This window comes from Acanthochromis polyacanthus, chromosome 1 (genome assembly GCF_021347895.1).
Source record: "Acanthochromis polyacanthus isolate Apoly-LR-REF ecotype Palm Island chromosome 1, KAUST_Apoly_ChrSc, whole genome shotgun sequence".
Classification (NCBI taxonomy): Eukaryota; Metazoa; Chordata; class Actinopteri; family Pomacentridae; genus Acanthochromis; species Acanthochromis polyacanthus.
In genome coordinates this window covers 26,700,278-26,719,809 of record NC_067113.1, presented here as the reverse complement: position 1 = coordinate 26,719,809, position 19,532 = coordinate 26,700,278, and the positions used below count along the sequence as shown (strand labels likewise).

The 19,532-nt window shown below is 41.3% G+C and overlaps 1 protein-coding gene across 5 annotated transcripts in view; it reads left to right on the top strand.

The window, feature by feature from the left end:
• The first annotated feature begins 38 nt into the window (after positions 1 to 38).
• The window catches only part of stard9 (StAR-related lipid transfer (START) domain containing 9), a 46,799-nt gene continuing 27,305 nt past the window's right edge, over positions 39 to 19,532 (top strand). For 2 of the 5 annotated variants that reach the window (XM_051951070.1, XM_022199294.2), the window contains exons 1-3: positions 44 to 302; positions 3,927 to 3,996; positions 8,064 to 8,180. In XM_051951070.1, the coding sequence (XP_051807030.1) occupies positions 256 to 302; positions 3,927 to 3,996; positions 8,064 to 8,180 (234 nt within the window). In that variant the 5' untranslated portion in view covers positions 44 to 255. Of the gene's footprint in view, positions 303 to 3,381; positions 3,502 to 3,778; positions 3,802 to 3,926; positions 3,997 to 8,063; positions 8,181 to 19,532 lie in introns of those variants that run through there. The other 3 variants (XM_051951083.1, XM_051951074.1, XM_051951077.1) reach the window with 3 other exon arrangements.

Below are 19,532 nucleotides of genomic sequence, written 5' to 3'. Positions count from 1 at the left end.
TCCCCGCCCTCTGCTCCCATGTCTGTCCAGCAGGAAGTTTCATTTGTCGGCTGAGAGTTTTGGAGAGACGCGGCGGGGCGGTCGGTTGGATCCCGGGAGAAGATGGCTTGAGCGGCAGAGAAAAGGACAACTTAACTCCACTTTATCGAACTAAAATGCAGCAAAACTCACCATGCTCGGACGAGAAATGCTATTTTACACCAACTTCGACTTAATGAGCTGCTGAGTTGGGGGTAAAAACCATCGCAAGACATCATGGCAAACGTCAAAGTTGCCGTTCGGGTCCGTCCTTTCAGCGCAAGGTAAGTTATCATGTTAGCTAATTACGCTAGCTTATACAAACGACTTTTTAAATTAGCATCGTTTAGCTACTTCGCTGCCTCCGTCTCTCGGTTTAAATCTTTAAACCACTGTAAGAGTTAATCTGTTGGATGCTAACAGCACACAAAACAATGCACCTCTCATGTTTCCTTTAGTTTTTTCTGTTTATCATTTAACTTCATAAAGTCACATCAAAACGGCCGTTGTGCTAGCTGCTCAGCTAGCTAGGTAAAAAAGAAAAAAGCTGCAGAGGTTATAACAACTGGTGCACATGGTGAATGATGACAACTGTGGCTGTCAGTAGTGAAGTCTGACTAAGCAGTGCACGTCTGTCTGTCTGGTGCTGAGTAATGTCTAAAAAACCTGGAGCAAGTGGAGGTTTAAAATCTTAAAGTTAACGAGGTTTCTAATGAGAAATGAATTGGGATGTGTTCAAGCATATGAGTGGGTTCTTAATTAGAAATTAATTAGGATTCATTTTTGTATGTGACAGCATCTTGTGTTTTAGCTGAGTTATTTTGCACTGAAACATTATAAAACACTATCATCAGTTACCAAAGCTATTAATGTTATTTTTGCATCCAATAAATCCCGTATTTTAGATACCTTACATTCCAACTGCAAGGATTAGGGAGCAGCTAACCCCAATTTTATTATCTTATTATTAATAGATCAGTTGTTTGGTCTGTAAAATGTGTTTCCCAAAGCTCAAGGTGACATCCTTAAATGTCATGTTTTGTCTACAACCTGGAGATGTTCTGTTTTCTGCAGTAGAGAAGTAAAGAAACTAGTCACATTTAATAAGCTGGAATCAAAGAACATAGACTTTCTTTTCTTTAAATAATTATTATTCACATTGATTAGTTGATAATCCAAATAGTTGGAGATCAATTTAATAGCTGACAACTAATCAATTATTTGATTAATCATTGCAGCAGTCTGGTTAATCGAAAACAAAAGCTAAATTCTCAGATTCTAGCTTTTAAATCTGAATATTTTCTGGTTTCTTTTGGTTTTGAACAATACAAAACATTTGAGGACTTCATCTTGGACCTTTGGAAACATTTTCACCATCTGAGAGTTTGCAAACCAGACAACTAATTGAATTATCAACAGAATGTTCATCGACAAATGAAGTAATTATTAGTTGTGGCGCCACATTAGCGCTGAAGCAGCTTGATTAATCAATACATTTTCGACTAATAAATGAACTGCCAACTGTTTCAATAATCGTTTAATCAGTTTAGGTACACTGACTTAATTTTCTGAGCCCAGCTTCATAAATCTGAATACTTTTTGAATTTCTTTACGTGTTTGTTACAGTAAACAGGATATGTTTGGCTCATAGACAAAACCAGACATTTGAGGATGCTGTCTTGGACTTAAGGAAACAATTCGTCGATTAATCGAGAAAATATTCGACAGATTTAATTGACAATAAAAAGAATGTTAGTTGTCTCCTTGAGTAGCTTTAGGGCTAACAAGTCAAACAACAAAAAAGTAACCAATTGCAATTTTTACTGTTTATTGTCCGAGTTGTGTTTCAAGCAGAAATTCTATATATTTGTTGCTTCTTGCTTGTCAGCTTGATTTGCTGCTTCTCGGTTTGCACTGTCAGTGGGACAAAATAAGCCATTTGAAAATATATATACTGTATATAAAACAGCTGGTAGTCTGAGCCATAAAAATAATTTCATACCATTATGTCTGACAGTATCGTTTATTTTCTTAATTGGCTTTTCTATTTGTGCCTTTAGTTGAACTACCACTATATAATGTTGACACTGAGCTTAACACTCCATCTGTTTTATGGCTACAGCATTTTTTTCAAATGTAGATCTTGTGCATCATTACATGAATATTTTTCTAGTTTCAGTCTGGCATGTTTGGAAACTGAGTTTTTTGGGGAATGACGTTTTAATAAACGACTTTCATGATACCAAACCACACACTAAAGATAGAACGAGCAAATTTTTTGTTTACTTTTGCCTGTTCTTTTTGTTTTAGTGAGAGGCATTTGTAGAAAAATAGTTTGCCGTCATTTCACAGTGCTGTGAAATCTGTTGAAGTAGCAAAACACACAGGGAGGCTGTAAAGTTGCTTTGCGTCGCTGGAGCACCCCTTTACATTCACAGGGAAATTACTACAACATGTTGAATAACAGGTCTTTGGGGTCTGATGATATTGTGCATATAAGTTCTATAGTAATACATTGAATTACTTTGAACCCCTGCAGGGTGTTTTAAGGTGAAGTCCACTACAGTCCCATAACAAAGCATTATTTAGGCGATGAAAGGCCAGACAATGATTCTTTCAGCTGGTCTTCCTGGTGTTTTGCATAACAAAAGCATTTCTTATATCAAATGTTCACTGTCATGCAAATCTGTCCTTCCTGATTTATGGCTCTGACACCCTCACTGTCCTCTGCGATTTTCTGTGCTTTAAATGAAGGATGTATTTCCTTCCTTCATATATTTGAATAAGGCCCTGCTGTGCTACAGAGATAACATTAACACCAGCCCCAGTCAGCTGCATTCCCCATTCGGGCATACGAGCATGTTGCCCTTTGTTTCAGTCGACCAATAGGATCCAGTGGGTGCCCCGGAGAACGTGGGCAGCATCTCACATGTGGAAGAAACATGTCAGCCCAACTGTGAAACCGCTCGTCTCAAGTTTGTATCAGAACACTTTTTTTTTACGAGGTTTACTATTGTCCAACCTCAAACCTCCTCTCCTTCGTTGCTGTTTAGAGCCCGAGATTGAAGGTTGGTGGTTTTGGGCCGGGCCGCTGCACTGGGGGGGGGAGAGCTGAGGATTACAACAGCCCCCCGAACGCACCGCAGAGATGGAGCGTTTTGCGCTACAGGCAGCATTCGGTGTCATTATCGCTCCTGGAGATCGAAAAATTCTCTCGACTCCATGTTGTGATTGCCTCCAGTTTCGCATGTGTTGCATCAGATGTGCTTGGTCCAGCTGCTGAACTACACACACACACACACACAGCTGGGATGACCTTGTTTTACACACATGTGAGCACACAAACACACACACACGCTGGTCCTGATTATGCGCACGCAACATTTGTGCACTCTCCCGACTCTGTGGAAACGGCTCAAGCTGCCTCATCTGAGAAAGTCTCCGGAGAGCATGGCGGTCTGTTTTCATTTGAATCCGAAACTGGTTAGTGGTGCCCTTGTGTGGTGATTTTGCACGTCACGTGCACACAGATACAAAGATTCATTGTGTTAACTGTCATGTGATGGCCTCAAGTCAAGTGGAACTGGGCTAAATTCAACTGGACACTCTCTCAATTATGCGGGGAATGAGGATTTTTAAACCAATTCGAAACAGTATGTTGGCTGATAATGCAGTATCTGAATATAAAGTGAATTTTTTTTGTTAAAGCTCTGTCAGCTTAGCATTCCGAGTGGGAGACGCTGATCAATACTGATGGCGTACCTGGAATCTATTTCTCTCTAGGTGAAGCATGTGCTAATGTTTTCCCCGATACGGTCTCTCTGTTTTCATCTGCGTTGATTGAATTTGCTTACACCTCTTATTCAGAGTAGACTGAAGCAACCGTTTCCTTCTTTTCTTGCTTACAGGGAGAGTGCAGATGGAGGACGGTTAGCTGTTAAGGTGGAGGATAAATTTGTGAGGATCCGAAATATGAAGGTGAGTATTTGTGCGTCCAAGCATGGCTAATTATGACACTATTTGCGTGTCTTTAGTTGTCAGGACTGGTTAAATTGGGAGTAGCATGTAGAGGATATCTGTCACAGCAACAGGATGTTTACAGCCTCGGATCAGCTTTTTCCTGCTTGATGCTGCTGCTGCTGTTGTTTATTATATGTGTTGAGCTCACACATACACACACACACACATGGCTGAGAGACCCTTCCTGTCAAACACATGCCGTCTGACAGTCTCCAGACAACAACACAACTACAGCATACTTCAACTACCTCAAAATCTCTCCAAAAAGAAGCTATAGTAAATAGGGAATGCTTCACACAGTAGCTCTGTAACGGTATTTATACTGTAAGATAATTTTTTGTTTGCCTTATGCGAGGTTTCTTCACATTTGGAAATAATTATGTGAGCTACACAGCCTTGTAAGCTGACACTTTCACCACGTTACCGACCTGCTGTGTCAGATAGCTCAGTAGACTTGTCTGATTGGTGGAGCTCCATTGCCTGCAGACAGTCTGGTGTCTATGGCTTCAGTATGGAACATATTGCAATGTGTTTTTGATTATGACTGTTTGCATTAGCTAATATCGAGATGATAAAACGGTTTGAAGGCATCTGGCTTGTAGATGCAACAGCAGTGTTTAAGGATATATGTCAAATCTTTCTTCAAATGACACAAACGTGCAAGAAGAGTAAGGAAATTCAGCTTAAAAACTCACATTTATGTACAAACTAGTCCCACCGCTTAATGCGTTCGATTACTGCTTAAAGAACTGCTCCTTTGTGTTTACATTTGTACTTTTAAACACAGTCTTGTAGAGAGAAGTTGGGTGGGGGAGTGAAGAATCTGTTGCAAAGGATGTGACAAGAGACAAACCACATATGGCCTCCCTCTGCTATGGAAAAGGATCAAGACTCTTGCGGGTCTCATGGGAAAGATTATTTATGGAAAGTGGGACAGTTTTGCAGGATCTGAGAAAGAAGAAAATATAAAGTGGGGATTTTTTACGTTCGAATAAATGTGCGGCTCACTGAAAGCAAGGGATACAAGCTATAAAGATCCAGTGAAGTTAACTGGTGTGAAACAAGAAAAATGTAAAGCGTAATGTTCTACAACTAGCTGTACTTTCAGTGGTTGGAGCTCTGTTGTGCAGGGGATTTGTTGGTTGCTGATGTTGCTCCTGGTTGATCCCTCGTCCGACAGGGGCATTGTTGAATTTCCTAAAAGTGCAGAGGGGTTAAGTAGTCGTGCTTTCAGGGAAGCCAATTGCTGTGAACAAAATTGATACCTAGGGCTTAGTGCTGCCTAAAGCTGCAGTCAGTGGAGGATTATTTGCATAGATGATAGAGTGGACTGCACCTACAAGGCCCTTTTTCCCAGCCTTTTTCTTGACATGAATACCACCATGGTGTGTCTTACCAGCTGCAGCTATTGTCACGGATATAGCGGGTTGGACCCGAGCAGAGAGCCACACTGCCAAGGCCGGGTGGAATGAAAATGCATTTTATTGTTAGGGGATGTTAGTAATGGTGGAGGATGAAAGGATCCGGTTTGCGGGGGGAGCGGCTGGAGGAGTGGGGTTTGTGCCGGGAGGTTCTGGAGCCAGAGGAGGAAGGACGTCGGGCACTGCCGAACCGGGGGGGCCGAGGTGTTCAGTAGGCCAGACGGTGACCGACGTCCAGGCGGGGGGCTTCCAGGAGGACGCCGAGAGGCAACGAGCAGCCGGCTTGCTGCTATGGGTCTCCGGGTGGTTGGGAGGGAAGCCAGTCTGGGTTCAGGGAAGGGTTCTGGGCGGAATGGGGATCCAGAAGGGGGGGTACCAGTGCGGGAAGGATAGACGAGGGTTCTGGGCGGAGGGGATCCCAGACAGCTGGGCCTAGGCAGGGGCAGAGGAGAGGCAAGGTTAGAACTGTTGAAAAACAAAACGGACTTCAAGAGGCTAGAGCGAGAACTGACTGTGGAGTCTTGTTCAACAATCTGGCAGGGTGTGGAAGGCTGAGCCGGTATTTATTGCAGTGGAGTAATCAACGGGATGTCTTCCACCCGTGGATGTGGTTGATTACCTGAGTGGAGTCAGCTGAGAAGCCGAACTCCACTCAGGTGCCATGCTGCAAGGGGAGAGAGAGGTAGAGGAGTGGATGGGAGACCGGGAGGGAGACAGAGATGGAGAGACAGAGAGGCGAAAGGTAGGGAAAAGGGGTCTTTTGAGAGGTCAGGTGGGAAACGGGATGAGAAGGGGGCCCTGACAGCTATGTTGTTTCTTGAGCCTGCACCCACAGAAAACATGATACCCTGATGTCACATGTCAGAAATTTAGCAGCACAGTTACAACATACACTTACTGCCTACTTTATTATGGACTCCTGTGAAATCTAAAACTATCCCATATATATTATCTCTGCCATAAATTCTTCTTTTTACAAGGTGTCTACTCTTCAGTTTTGGTGAAATTGAAAAGGTGATGAGTTTATTTTCATTTTATGATTGAAATCATAGTGGGTAATGGTGGTGCACTGGACTGCATTATGTTTAAAAGTGCACATAATAGTCCCCCCACCCGCTTGTGTATGTTAATGAGGTTAGCAAAATATTTGGAACACTTTAAAATGTAGTGCAATCCAGTACACCACCACCTACTGCGACCTCAATAACAAACATGAAGTGGAATTATCACCATTTTGACAACCAAAATTGAAAATGTAGAAGCTCTGGCAGAGCTGTAGTATTAGTTTGCATTATAGTTCACAGGTGTATCTGATAAAAGGGCTGCTTATTGTAGGATGATGGCAACACAAAAACGTATTTGTGCAACATTAATGATAATTGCAGGGTTTGGTGTCAGTCCTCAAAATAAAGAGCAAGGATGATTATTAGCAATTATCAGCAGTTTGTGCTTCCTGAGGTGCCTGGCTTAATACTTTGGCAGTGACAAGGCAATAAAACACTTCTTTTTTAAATTAATGTGTGTTATTTTTTAGTAATTTAATCAATGTTCCAATTGTCATTTAAGAGTTAATGGGATCATCATGGCTAAAAATTCACTGCCAAATAAGAGATACAGGAAATTTTAGCTTTGATTTTGTCACAGTGTCCATCCCATTAAAGGCAGTTTAAGTTAGAAGCAATATATGATATAGCAAAAATGATTGATAAGCTTGGAAGAAAAGTTCTCAAACTCATAAATGTTAATGGGAGCTCCTCTTGCAGGCTGCCTGTGAAATCCCACCATTTAACTTGACATATGGTCTTATAGTACTGTTGCTAATCAATGCAGTATATTATCAAGCTCTATCAACTGTCACAGAGGGAGGCATCCTTTAAAAATCTGTTTATTACTTTTAACTCTAAAGACCAACCTTCCATGCATTGAAAATACACATTGCGCTTAAAGCTAGTTGTCCCACCATAATTGCACATTTCCCAGTGTTCACGGAATTGTGGTCTACTACTGACTTATGTAAAGCAGGTATACCTAACGAGATGTGAACAAGATACCCTCTTCATCACAAAAAGGTCTTGCTGTACATGCAACATCACTGGTCTGAGACGTGTTTCTAGGTTGCACGCAGTGATTTAGAAAAAAACGCTTTGATGCTTTTCCAGTGTTCAGGCGAGTCCAAATGCTGCTGCGCTGTCTTTCCACTGTTCAGGCTTCACTCACAGTAAGCAGAAAGGTGTTCAGAGTCAGTGCACCGAGGCGAATAAAGAACCGGGGGAGTGAGTGAGTGTAGTGCTAATGAATGGAAACAGCCTGCTTGCAATTCCACACTGTAGTAGTCCCATAAACTGAAGTTATATTACTCTTTTTTTTTTTATCAGTGGGATTTCTTTTATATTCCTTCTCCTCCACTTTTCATGTTAGTAGATGCAAGCTTACATTGTCCTTGTAAAGTTTGTGCAGTTCTCTACAGGCTGCTTCAAAAAGAACTGTAAAACAAATTCCTGTTTCTATTTTTGGCTTGGTAAACCTTGTCTTGCTACTGTATGTGATGTACATGTCATATAAAGCAAAAATTATGTGTCTTGCACCTTTGTTTCGTCCCTATAGTTGGATGGACGTACAGAAGGAGCTGTAGATTCCAGAGAGAAGCTTTTGGAGTTTTGCTTTGACTACTGCTACTGGTCGGTGGATCCTGCAGAACCTCACTATGCCTCGCAGGAGGAGGTAATGATCTAACTCCCTAACTGACTGTGTTTACGTGAACTACAATGTCCCCCTTTTTATGTCACTGTAAATTAGATTGTTTTCTAATTGAAGTTCTCCAATTACATGGGTTGCTTCTTGAGCTGTTTCAAACATTCCCATCATTTTCTTGCTGTTGCACATTTTCCAAATAATGACAGAAGGTACATTTACACGGTACGGTACAGCGTCAGAGTTTGTCTATCATTCAGCCATAAATCTTTTGTTCTTTGATGATGCTACTTTAGTCCAAACATTTCAGTTTCCTAATCTTAATATACAACATTTGCAGTCACAGTTAGTATAATAAGGGCTGTTATATGCTTTCCATGTTCGTGCCATGTCGTATGTCCTGTTGTGGGTGGAGACCACGCGTGTTCGTATCCAAGCCTTGGCCACAAGTTGACACTGGGCAGGCACAATCTCCAAATGAAGGGCCCAGAGGAAACACTGTCCTTGTAGACAAACCACAACAAGCGGGGTGTGTGTTGTGTTGTATGTTTTTACACAGATGGCCACTCAAGGGATATGATATCGGCTCCATCTGTTACCCAGAAGTCTCTTTGCCTCAGACATGGCACGGCTATAGTCAGCTCTTGTTTCATGTCCCGGCTGTGATTGGGCGATTAGATATCTTTGTGTTGCTTTGATTGGAGGGTGTTGCTGGAACCTGAGATGGGCTCCAGATCAAGAGGAAGTAGTGGCTAATTCCACTACAGGAAATCTCTTCAAAACCTATTCATATGGAGTTTTTTTTAAGAAGTTGTCTTGTTATTAACATCAATTTCCATTGTGTTTTCATTGTTCAACACAACAGCTAAACAATGAAAAACCTTGCTTTTACAGTCGGTCTACTTTTTCTATCCTTTGTTCATGGGGTTTCCTCCCCTGCCACGCCCTTTCTGCTTGTCTCTCCTCCTGTCAGAGCTGCCTTTGTATGTGTTTGAGAAAGACAGGGCTGTGATGACGGCCTACACTCTGCACGCAGCAACAGACAACACAGCATTTCTTCCTCTCTGCTGTCTGTCTTCTCTCTGGCTCTGGCTAAAGCTGCTTCTGTCCTCAGCAGAATTATGTCCAGTCACAGTGGCCCAGTTGCCACAAGACATTCTTCTGTTAACCCGGGGTAGGCGGAAGGGCACCAGAGAAGGACAGAGCTGCGGGATTTAAATCTGACCTCCTTTCCTGCACTATAATCCAAAGAATTGTCTCTTTAACAAAGAATCTTGTATGTCACCACGTCAGCCGTTTACTGATCAGACATCACAGTCGAAAATATTTAAATTGAGCATTTCTCTGGTGGATATGAAGACACAGGGCCTGATGTAACACTGTTTTCATTGTAAGGCAGGAAACCACATTAAAGGAGTGCATTGGCAGGTGGACTCCAAAATTCAAGAGCCTCTCTTAACTATTTTACCAGACAAATTGCTGTTTAGAACAGTGAAGAGCTTGTCCAAGTGGCCAGTTGAGAAGGCAAATTTGTTACCCACAACTAGATTTTTCAGTAATGTTCTGTTGTGCCGCTTCATTTCACTTTCATTCCATACAGTTAATCGCACTCAAGTGACTGTTTAGATGTTGTTTCCCTCGTATCAGATATCTAACTGCGTATATTTGTATGCATTTTCCAGCTTAATGAGTTGCTGCTATTTTTTCCAGTGCTATATTTTCCCATGGTTTCCACTTCCAAGATATATTTTAGCATGCTGTACTTTTTTCAGAGCAGGAAGACAGACTTTCTATTACACTGTAGTTCCCATGAGACTGAGACTATCTGAACCTGTGGGGGAATGAGACATGGGGAAACTGGATCTTAACTCCTGCTTTTCTAGTCCAGCGCCATTTCACCACGCCCAGCTCCCCTCCTCTCTCCCCAGGGGAGACTGATCTTACAGCCTCTGCACCTCCCTCCCCACTCCTGCTCTGTCTACTGTCCATGTCCATGCATCAGTAACAGTTTACACCAGGCGCTTGTGGGGGGTTTCCATTCTCCTACTCTGTTACAGCAGAGAGGAAAGACAGAAATGTGGCATCTTAGACTATATTTTGAGGTGCAGACGCGGTTGCATTCTCGTCACTGAGTGCTCTCCACATGAAAAAAGTTTGTCTTACATTATAAGAGGTTCATTTTAAAAGATGAATCTTTGAGCACAAAGATTTTCCAGAAGAAGGTTGTGTAGAAAGTAAGGAGAAGTGCTCGAGCAGGTGAGGAAGGTAGGATTTTGGAAGAGATTCATAAACATAATAGGAGCCAGCTGTTAGGTAATGCAGCAAAGAAGTGGGACTATTTGTCTAAATGCTGCCTTTGTTTTGGGCCCACATATTGGCCTAATAAATAGGTTTTTCCACAATTTAATAACACAAACCTCTTAGCTTGTTTATTGCCTCTGAAAGCAAGAAACATGCGAGAGGAAAATTAAAGAGACGTAGTGGATTTGAGTGTGGACAGATATGGGGAATGGCAAGAGAAACCGATTAGAGACGGAGAGAAAGTGGGATTGTGAATTCCTCGGGTGGAGGAGGGGATGACAGGAGGGGAAATGGGCACGGGGTCCGTTGCGCCTCTGCAGCCCCCAGCTCTCGCTTGCCAAACTCACAGCTGTCTCGCTAAGTAATTTTTCGCAGTTAAATTTCAGTGTAAAGACGTCACTACTGAGGATTGGCTTGGAGCACAATGGGTTTTTTTATCGGCAAATGGAGTCTGCATGCTGGGGTTTTTCCCTCTCTCTCTTCCTACTCTTCTCTCTCTGCGAGTCTGTCGATGCAGTGCGTGATTTGATTATGCTCGCAGTGTTTCTAGGTCTGTGTGTCAGTGGTGCTGTACAGTGGGGGAAGAATAGTTTCTCTGTGTTTGGGAATAATCCTCCACACAGACATTTAGTCCCCCTCAACACATGGCTGGAGTGGCAGCCAAAAGTCCAGTTCAGCCTGGTTTGAATTAAGTACAAACAGGGCACCAAATATACCACATGCTGTCAACAAAGAAAGACGAGATTCGAGCCATATGGTCGCAGGACAAGCACCTGTGATTCATGTATAGACGTACCTCTTTCTGTCAGTGAAGGCAGAGCATGAGAGGAATTATTACAAAAGAGAATAATAGCGGTTACATAGAAGCACAACACAAGACATGCAGGTAACTCTTAAAATTAGGAATAAAGGCTTTTCTCGAGAACATGCTCACTGTGAATTATAGGTTCTGTAGACTGCCAATGGAGATAAAGAGTATTAAATGAGTTTTTATGAAAAATTTACTTTGTCGTGGTCGCTTGTGCAGCAGGATAAGCAAATTTCACATTCTTCAGTGCAATGAGTACATGAGAACCATTGTAGTCCATTGAGGACTGTGCTGAGACTGCATATGTTTGTAGAACTGGTCGTACACTTTGTTTTATCTGTTCTGTCGTTTTTGCCATTAGTGATAAGAAACCACCTCTCTGTGACCTCCAACTTGGGTTTGTGTTCTTCTGTTGTTGGAATACAGCATGTAATACAATACAGGTACTGCCTGTCTCTTATCTCGACACCATCAGATGAATGTTAGAAGCAGACTTACCAGTAATCAATCCTTTTTAGATTTTTTTTTTTTTTTTTTACCAAAAAAAGTTAGGCTGTTAGCCAAGAAGCAAATGATTAACTTTTGCTGCACATCTGAAATCAGCTGTATATCCTAATCCCCCCCCCCCCCCCCCCCAAGAAAGCATTTTTAACCATTTCTGTGTTTTCTTATGTTACATCTACCCCTCACTCCCACTCTCTCTCTTCATCTCATAGGTGCCCATATTTTTATTCAAATAAGTACGGCATATCTTTGTCCACTTTGATGCTCATCCTAAAACGTAGATCAATACCCATAGCACAGAATTGAAACAAAAATGATCACAAATGAACCCCTGAAACATAGAAGAGGACAGTTGATGAAGTCATTGATTAATCACATCTAATATCATTGTTCAGCCCCAGTATTTATGGATTACCACACTCGTGCTGTTTCTCAAAAGAGACGGATGTGAAGTGTTATGAAAGAGTGCAGGGAGTCCATGCCAGTTTAGTAATGTTGCCCCAGTCGATTCCCCACTGGAGGACCCCTTTGCTGTACCACTGTACCCTATGGATATCACACAAGGCTCCCATCAGTCTGAAGCCTGGAGAAGTAATTTCCAGCTTGTCATAAAGATCGTGATATGCGGCTCTGCTCTGGAGTGCTGTGCTTTGGTGCCTTAAACAAGATTTGGGGGGGAGGGGGAGCAGCAGCAGATCCTCAAACTCTTTCCAGATATGGTTTTATTTATTTGTTTTAAGTGCAGCCTTTGACCCAGTGACAGTTGGAATAGGAGTTTATACTAAAAAGTGGAATGCACTGTTGGAGTGCCCCCTGCTTGCAGTCTTTTTTCCTCACTTCCCTGTCCTCTGATATGTTTACCCCACTTGTCCTTCATTCCCATGTGTAGGGAGGCCTGAGTAATGAAGAACAACCTATCTGTTTGGTCTGCGCATCCCTTTCCCTCCCTCCTCCCTCCCCTTACAGCCTCCGTGCCCTTCCATGCTAATTTGACCTACAAATTCTGTCCGAGTGTGACAAACGAGAGCGTTGTTGAACTCCGGCCAAACAGCTTCCTCTCCGTCTCTTGTTGCTGCATGTGATTCTGTCTGCGTCCTCCCTCCCCCTTTCCCTCCCTTTCTCCCTCACTGTGGTCCCCTCTGCAAATCTCTCCCTCTTTTACTTCCAATTCTCCAACTCAGACTCCACACAGGAAGGACAAGGATCTCCTGTGACATTGTTTTTCCTGAGTCTAAACAAAGGCATTTAGTTTAACTCCGGGCCCAGCTGTTGTGTTTTTGTAACCTAGTTGGAAACTCTGACGAGAACTGAGCGACCCTTGCATCTGCTGCAGCTGTCCACTCCTGGATAGCGAGAATAAACTTGGGAGTAATGGAGTAGTAGTTGATAGGAGTGAATTTTTATGGACTTACTGGAAAAGTTTTATCTCCTTTTGTATTTCAACTTGCTATCTCTTGTCTTTGCATTGACACCCTCCCACGAAAAGCGGTTGAGGAGGGGAAATTAATCCTAGTCCTTCTGGTTACGTCAAACCTGGCTAAAGCACTGAGAAGCTAAAGTTTTAAATCTGTCAGAGTGCTTCGCTTTGCTGGCCTTTTGCCATCACCCATGGCGACATCTTACACATATTTGCGCACACACACAGGCACACTGCACATAAATGCTTCTCCAGGGTTTAGTGTAAAGCAGGCCACATAAAACCAGACCAGCAATTGGCATTTTCCACAGCCAGTGATTACAGGACTTAACTCGTTACAGAGGCATTACACCATAACTTTTTCACTCTTGTCAGCCTGTCTTTATCATTCTGTCTTTCTGTCTTGAGTTTGACGCTCTTTCTCAACATTTTTCACCCACTTCACTGCCTTCCACAGCTCTTTTTTTTTATTGTGTCACCACGCCACAAGCTAGGTTTCATCCTTTGAAAAAAAGCATTTCCCATGTTTCAAAACAAACTTGGAACAGAGTGTTTATCGTGGTCCAGATCTCTGGCACAAAACCTATCCAATTTCTTGTTTTTCAGAAGACCTAATTTTCCTCTGAACGTCTGGTCCAACTTAATTTGAGACACACGTGACATTTCAGCTTTTGAAATCTGTTGACAAAACAGAGTTTTAGTAGATAGTTTCTCTCTGTCGCTACCTTTTTGAACATGTCTTTTGTACATATTATTACGTTGTATTATTTTGTGTCTGTGCATATTCTAACCTGTACATTTTCACCAGTTTGTGACATTTTCTTGCTTGAAAGTTTGAACATAACTCGGGGCTAACAGTGCGATATTTTTAGAGGTGTGCACAGGTGAGTCTCGTGCAGCCTGACGTGATGATAAGAAGAATAAACTGCTTTTTAGGTGCTCTTTTCTCTTAAGGCTGCCTCTCCACATTTTATATTTGATTATATAGATTGTTTTGCAGAGAAATCTTTGCCTTCTAGTTCTCGAGCCCTTCTACTACCTTTTCTGAGCCTAAAGCTTTGTTTCATTCTTCTTTCCTTCCTTCCTTTATATTTTGACCTGACAAATCTGCCCAGCATTTCCTGCATCAGAATGAAATCTATATTCTGCTTTTCCTTTTTCATTGTTAGATTGTTTGTACATTTTTTTCCTCAGAGAAGGATGCAAATGCCGCTGCTTTTGTTCTTGTTTTGGATGCCATTTCCGCTCAGCTGCCCAATTGATCGTCGATACAAAACGTGCACATAGACACATGCATGTGCAGCAGCCTCCTTATGATAACGAGCTTCCTGCTAATGGAGATGTTTAGTCTTTTGCTTGTGTGTTTTTAGGAGTACGACCAACTTGCATGCTTACAGTATCTCCTCTGGCCTGGCGACCTTGTTTCCAGGCTGTTTTTTCATCCGATTTATTTGATTTCATTCCCACGATGCAACCTGTCTCTTACCTCACCTGCTTTGTTCGCCCACGAATACCTCCCAGTGCTGCAGGGTGTTGCAAACTGTGAAAGTAGGTTGTGACAGGGGGCCATCGTGTCCATTTACGCAGTCAGAGGACCGTGGCACAAATTCCAGTCTTCTGATTTTAATTTGGTGTGACAGTGATGACAAACAACAGGATTGTTTTAATGCTGCCTGTCATCCCCGTCTAGGCAGAATCATGCACACTGTTTTTAATTGTCTCAAGAGGCTTAAAAGTAAATTTGAACTTTCTCTTGTGGTTTTGCCCAGAGGTTATTTAAAGTGTTTTGTCAGCTTTAAATATAAACAAACAGGCAAACATGGTTAAGGAAGAGAAAACAATAGGAATAGTGTACACTGAATGAAGAGAGAGTCTGGTTCAAAGAAGCGGACAGCTGAAGTGAAGTTCCTGCTCTTTGTGCTGAGCCTGGAGGGACCCTCAGCCTTGTTGTAGCCCCCATAGAGTGAATTTAAGAGGGTCAGCTTTAACAAGGGCCGTATTGATTCTCAGTGTTTGAGAGAGGAGAGTGTGTCTGATTTTTGAATAGTAGGATGAGGACAAGACAGGGGCGGCGCTGCTTTTTGTCTTCATGCTTAAACCTCTTTTCAGCCAAGACACAGGGGGCAACACTAGGTGGTCCGACCTCCAATGGATTACACACTTTGGCATTTGTAGTCATGACATCCATTTATTGAGCAACACCTACCTAAGGTGCACTTGTTTTCAATTAATGTCTTGAAATAAAATGTTAGACTTGCATATCATCTATACAGCATTTTAGAAGTTAAGCACTACAAATAGTACTTTTTCATCCAGGCTTTTGAAAAAGTTTATTACACAAGTTAGTTTGAATCTTAAGCTACACTTAAAATGGTTAAAATTAAATCCTTTACATAGCAATAGTTAGGTGTTAGGTATTTCTACCCGGTGCCTGTCGAGTGATTTATAAGGTCATGGAGAAAACCAGCCATTGTGGCCACACTTTTACAAGTTGCATGTGGTTGTTTCAGTACAACGCCGGCAAGGCTACAGAGAAATAGTTTAAAAATACAAAATATTTTTTGCAGAGTTCATGGCTACAGGAAACAGTTTATTGGTTAATTAGCGAAAAAATATTTACTGATGGCCTAGCGTACAAACTGTGAAATATGAATTTCCAGAGCCCAAATCTTAGATGTCTTATTCTGTGTGTAAACAGTCCAAACCCAAAAGCTATTAAGTTTTTCTAACATGAAGCAGCACAGCAGCAAATCATCACAAATGGCTGGAATCCAAGAATCTTTGTCACTTCTTAACTTACAAATCCGTGATTCAAAATTATCTTCAATTTTCTGTTGATGAACTCTATTGACTAATTATTTCATTACTTATATGGCTGTGAAGTAAAATAATTCTTGTAATTTGAAAACTCAAAATAAAACTGTCATTTGCATCAGGGATTTTTTTTTTACCATTTTACTTTCATCGTATATTGTCTATAAATTGAGGTAATAGAGCTGTAGGGATCAATAGATAAATGAATTTATTGTTCATTTTTGATGGTATTATTGTGATGATTATAGTCAATCATCAGTTTTTAGCAAAAATGTCAAATTGACTGATTCCATTAAGTTCATAAACACTCAAAAAATGTGTATTTGAAACAAATGTATGCATGTAACGGTCAACAAATTAGTCAGTAATTAAAATGATAATTTGTTAATGCCTTAAAATGATGCATGAATGACACAACTGCTCCTATCAGTACTGCTCATTGATCCAGTACTTTAACAGTACTCTTGTGTTTTCTTTTTGGGTTTTTGTTTTTTTGAAAGAAAATTTTAACAAATGAAGAACAGAACTGATGGTGGCTTATTTTCATTTCATTTTCTATCACTTGTCCCTTTTTTTTAGTAGAAACCTGAATGCAGGACTTTTTCTTTAACAGAGTTTTTACTGTTCAGCAATAATAGTTCATCTTTCAGATTGAATTTATGAACAGAATCACAACTATCGACTAACAATTAGCTGACATGGTTGTTGTAATCATTAATTCATATTTAGTCAACCCAATGCAAGGGCTCTAAGTTGCTAGGTGGTGGAGAACGTGCATTTTGCCATCTTTACGTGATCCAAACCTGTCACTGGACGTTTTCCTATAGATTGTGTTTTCGATCTTACATGCAACTTGTTGCAATGAGACTGTCGGCATCAGTTCCATTCAGCGCAACACCAGGTTGGCACACCTGTTCCTATGTATTCAGTGGAAACGATAAGTGTAATGCCTTCATATTGCCATTTTAAAAATGTATTTGCTTTTACTTTATCACATTTAATAGGCACGTTGCTGGCCTCTGCATTAGCTTCACTCCGCCTGGTTATTACTGAACATTTTACCTCTCTGAGAATTCTCAAGGCTGTTGAATATTATCACACAGATTCACACAGCTCTAAGAACAACCAGATGACCACTGAATACATTCAGGGTGCTTTCACAAGGCTCGGGCCTTTCACAAGAGCTTTCAGCCATATCCAACTTAAACCAATTCCCAGCGCTTTGTAAGCCAAGAGTATACACAGGCTTAGCTCCAGGTTCTCGCATCTCCTGACAGTGGTTGGTAGTCGCACCGACACACACTCGCACACATGGGAGGTATGTTGGAAGTATTCCTGCGTTTGATCCTTGGAGGTTGTGGTAGCTTTGAGAACATTCCTCCTCTCTCCCTCCGGTGTGTACCTATCCACCACCAGTCCAGAGCCTGGGGGCCAGGGAAGGGAACTCCTCACTGATCCCAGGGTGTGTTTTGTTTTTTGGGGAGAATGTGCTGTGTCTCAGGTCTGGTCTGGATCAGGTTGCTACCCCCCAAGCCATGTGTTGCCTTTGGACCAAGCTTTTGGGTTGCAGTTGAGGCCACATGTCCTCAGAAGATGATTCTGATGATGTTTCTTTTCACTTATCAGTAATGTACAAAGGAAAGATAACAAAAGAGGTCAGATGATCAGTCAGTTTACCCCTCCTCTAACCAGCTGGCCAGTATAATACATCATATTAAGTGATCAACACATGTAATGCTCACGATGTGTGCTGTGTCAGGTGCTAGTAGAGTTTTTTTTTTTTTAATCATAATACAGTGAGTTTGGCCTTGATAGCGATGAAAAGCAAATATCTGCTAATTCTGTACCTCTGTGATGACACGGAAAACCTTCCAGCTTTGTGTTTCCACACTAGACTTGGACAGATTTGCGTCTTTTCTTCATGATAGCAGAGATGGGACCAAGTCACACATGTGCAAGTCTCAAGTAAGTCTCAAGTATTTGTTTCTTGGGCAAGTCAAGTCAAGTCCTATAATAGGTCAAGTCAAGTCCAAGTCAAGTCACATTATTGTAATTTTACCTGCAGAATATGATCCTAATAAAGTGAAAAGACAAGATATAAGTAACTATCAGTAAACATCACTGGCTAATGTGCCCAACAGGTTAAAAAGATAATTTGGATTTGCTTTGTAAATACTCATGTTCAGTAAAATACCTCATAGAATCAAACTAAACGGTAATAACATCATAAAATTATTTATTGATAACACACACACGCAAATGAAATGATTTTTGAACACTGCGTTGAAACAAACAATGAAAACAAATAACAGCTAATATTAAACTTCGTTAAAGTCCTTCTCTCTCTCTCTCTCTCTCTCTCTCTCTCTCTCTCTCTCTCTCTCTCTCTCTCTCTCTCTCTCTCTCTCTCTCTCTCTCTCTCTCTCTCTCTCTCTCTCTCTCTCTCTCTCTCTCTCTCTCTCACACACACACACACTCCCTACCACACACTATATGACACAATATCATGTATTGGAGCTAGCACTAAAAATTGAACAGACACATTGTGTTTCACTATGAGTAAGCTAACAGATGCAGAGTTAGTCAGTTGTATTATATTTGACAGCATACATATATATACAAACATATATACATAACAAAAATGCACAAATAGACTAATTGTACAAATTGACTATACAAAACTATGTAAATGGGCTCTGATATTAATAACAAATTGACAAGCACTTATGAAGAGAATACAATTTTTTTAAGTATTATTGATTGTGTGACAGCGCACTTTACCCAAGGCAGCAGCTAATCCCCCCACTCCTTACTGTCATATTAAGCTAACAATAGCTAAAATGCCAACTAACCAGACAATGTAAACAGGCTCCGACATTAATAACAAATTGACAAGCACTTATGAAGAGAATAACATTTTTTTTAGTATTATTGATTGTGTGACGGCGCACTTTACCCAAGGCAGCAGCTAATCCCCCCGCTGTTCGTCATTTACCATCTTGATAGAAATCCTGGTACCCGAAGGTGATTACCTTGGGTACGGCTGACATGTTGATATCCTGCGGTGGGCGCTGCCATGGAGGCCTACTAAGGTAGCCAACGTAGAGAAGGCGGGGCTGATTGATATGGCAAGCCGATTTCAAATTAAAAGCCTCTGTTCGACTATCCAGCATTTTACATAACAATAACGTCATTCAAACTGAAAACATGATGTGAACAATAATAATAATAACACTGAAGTCATTCAAGTCATCGTGTCTCAAGTCAAGTCCCAAGTCTTAACTTCCAAGTCCAAGTCAAGTCGCAAGTATTTTTTTTTTTCAAGTCAAGTCACAAGTCATTAAAACAGGGACTCGAGTTGACTTGAGTCCAAGTCATCAAGTCTCAAGTCCCCATCTCTGCATGATAGTAAAGTGCATGTCTTGGGTTTTTCGACAAAACAAGAAAATTATGACATGATGTTAAGACTTAGGAAACTGCAAATCAAAATTTCACTGCTTTCGAACTGAAACGGCATCTAAGGGTTTCAAGTTTTCAT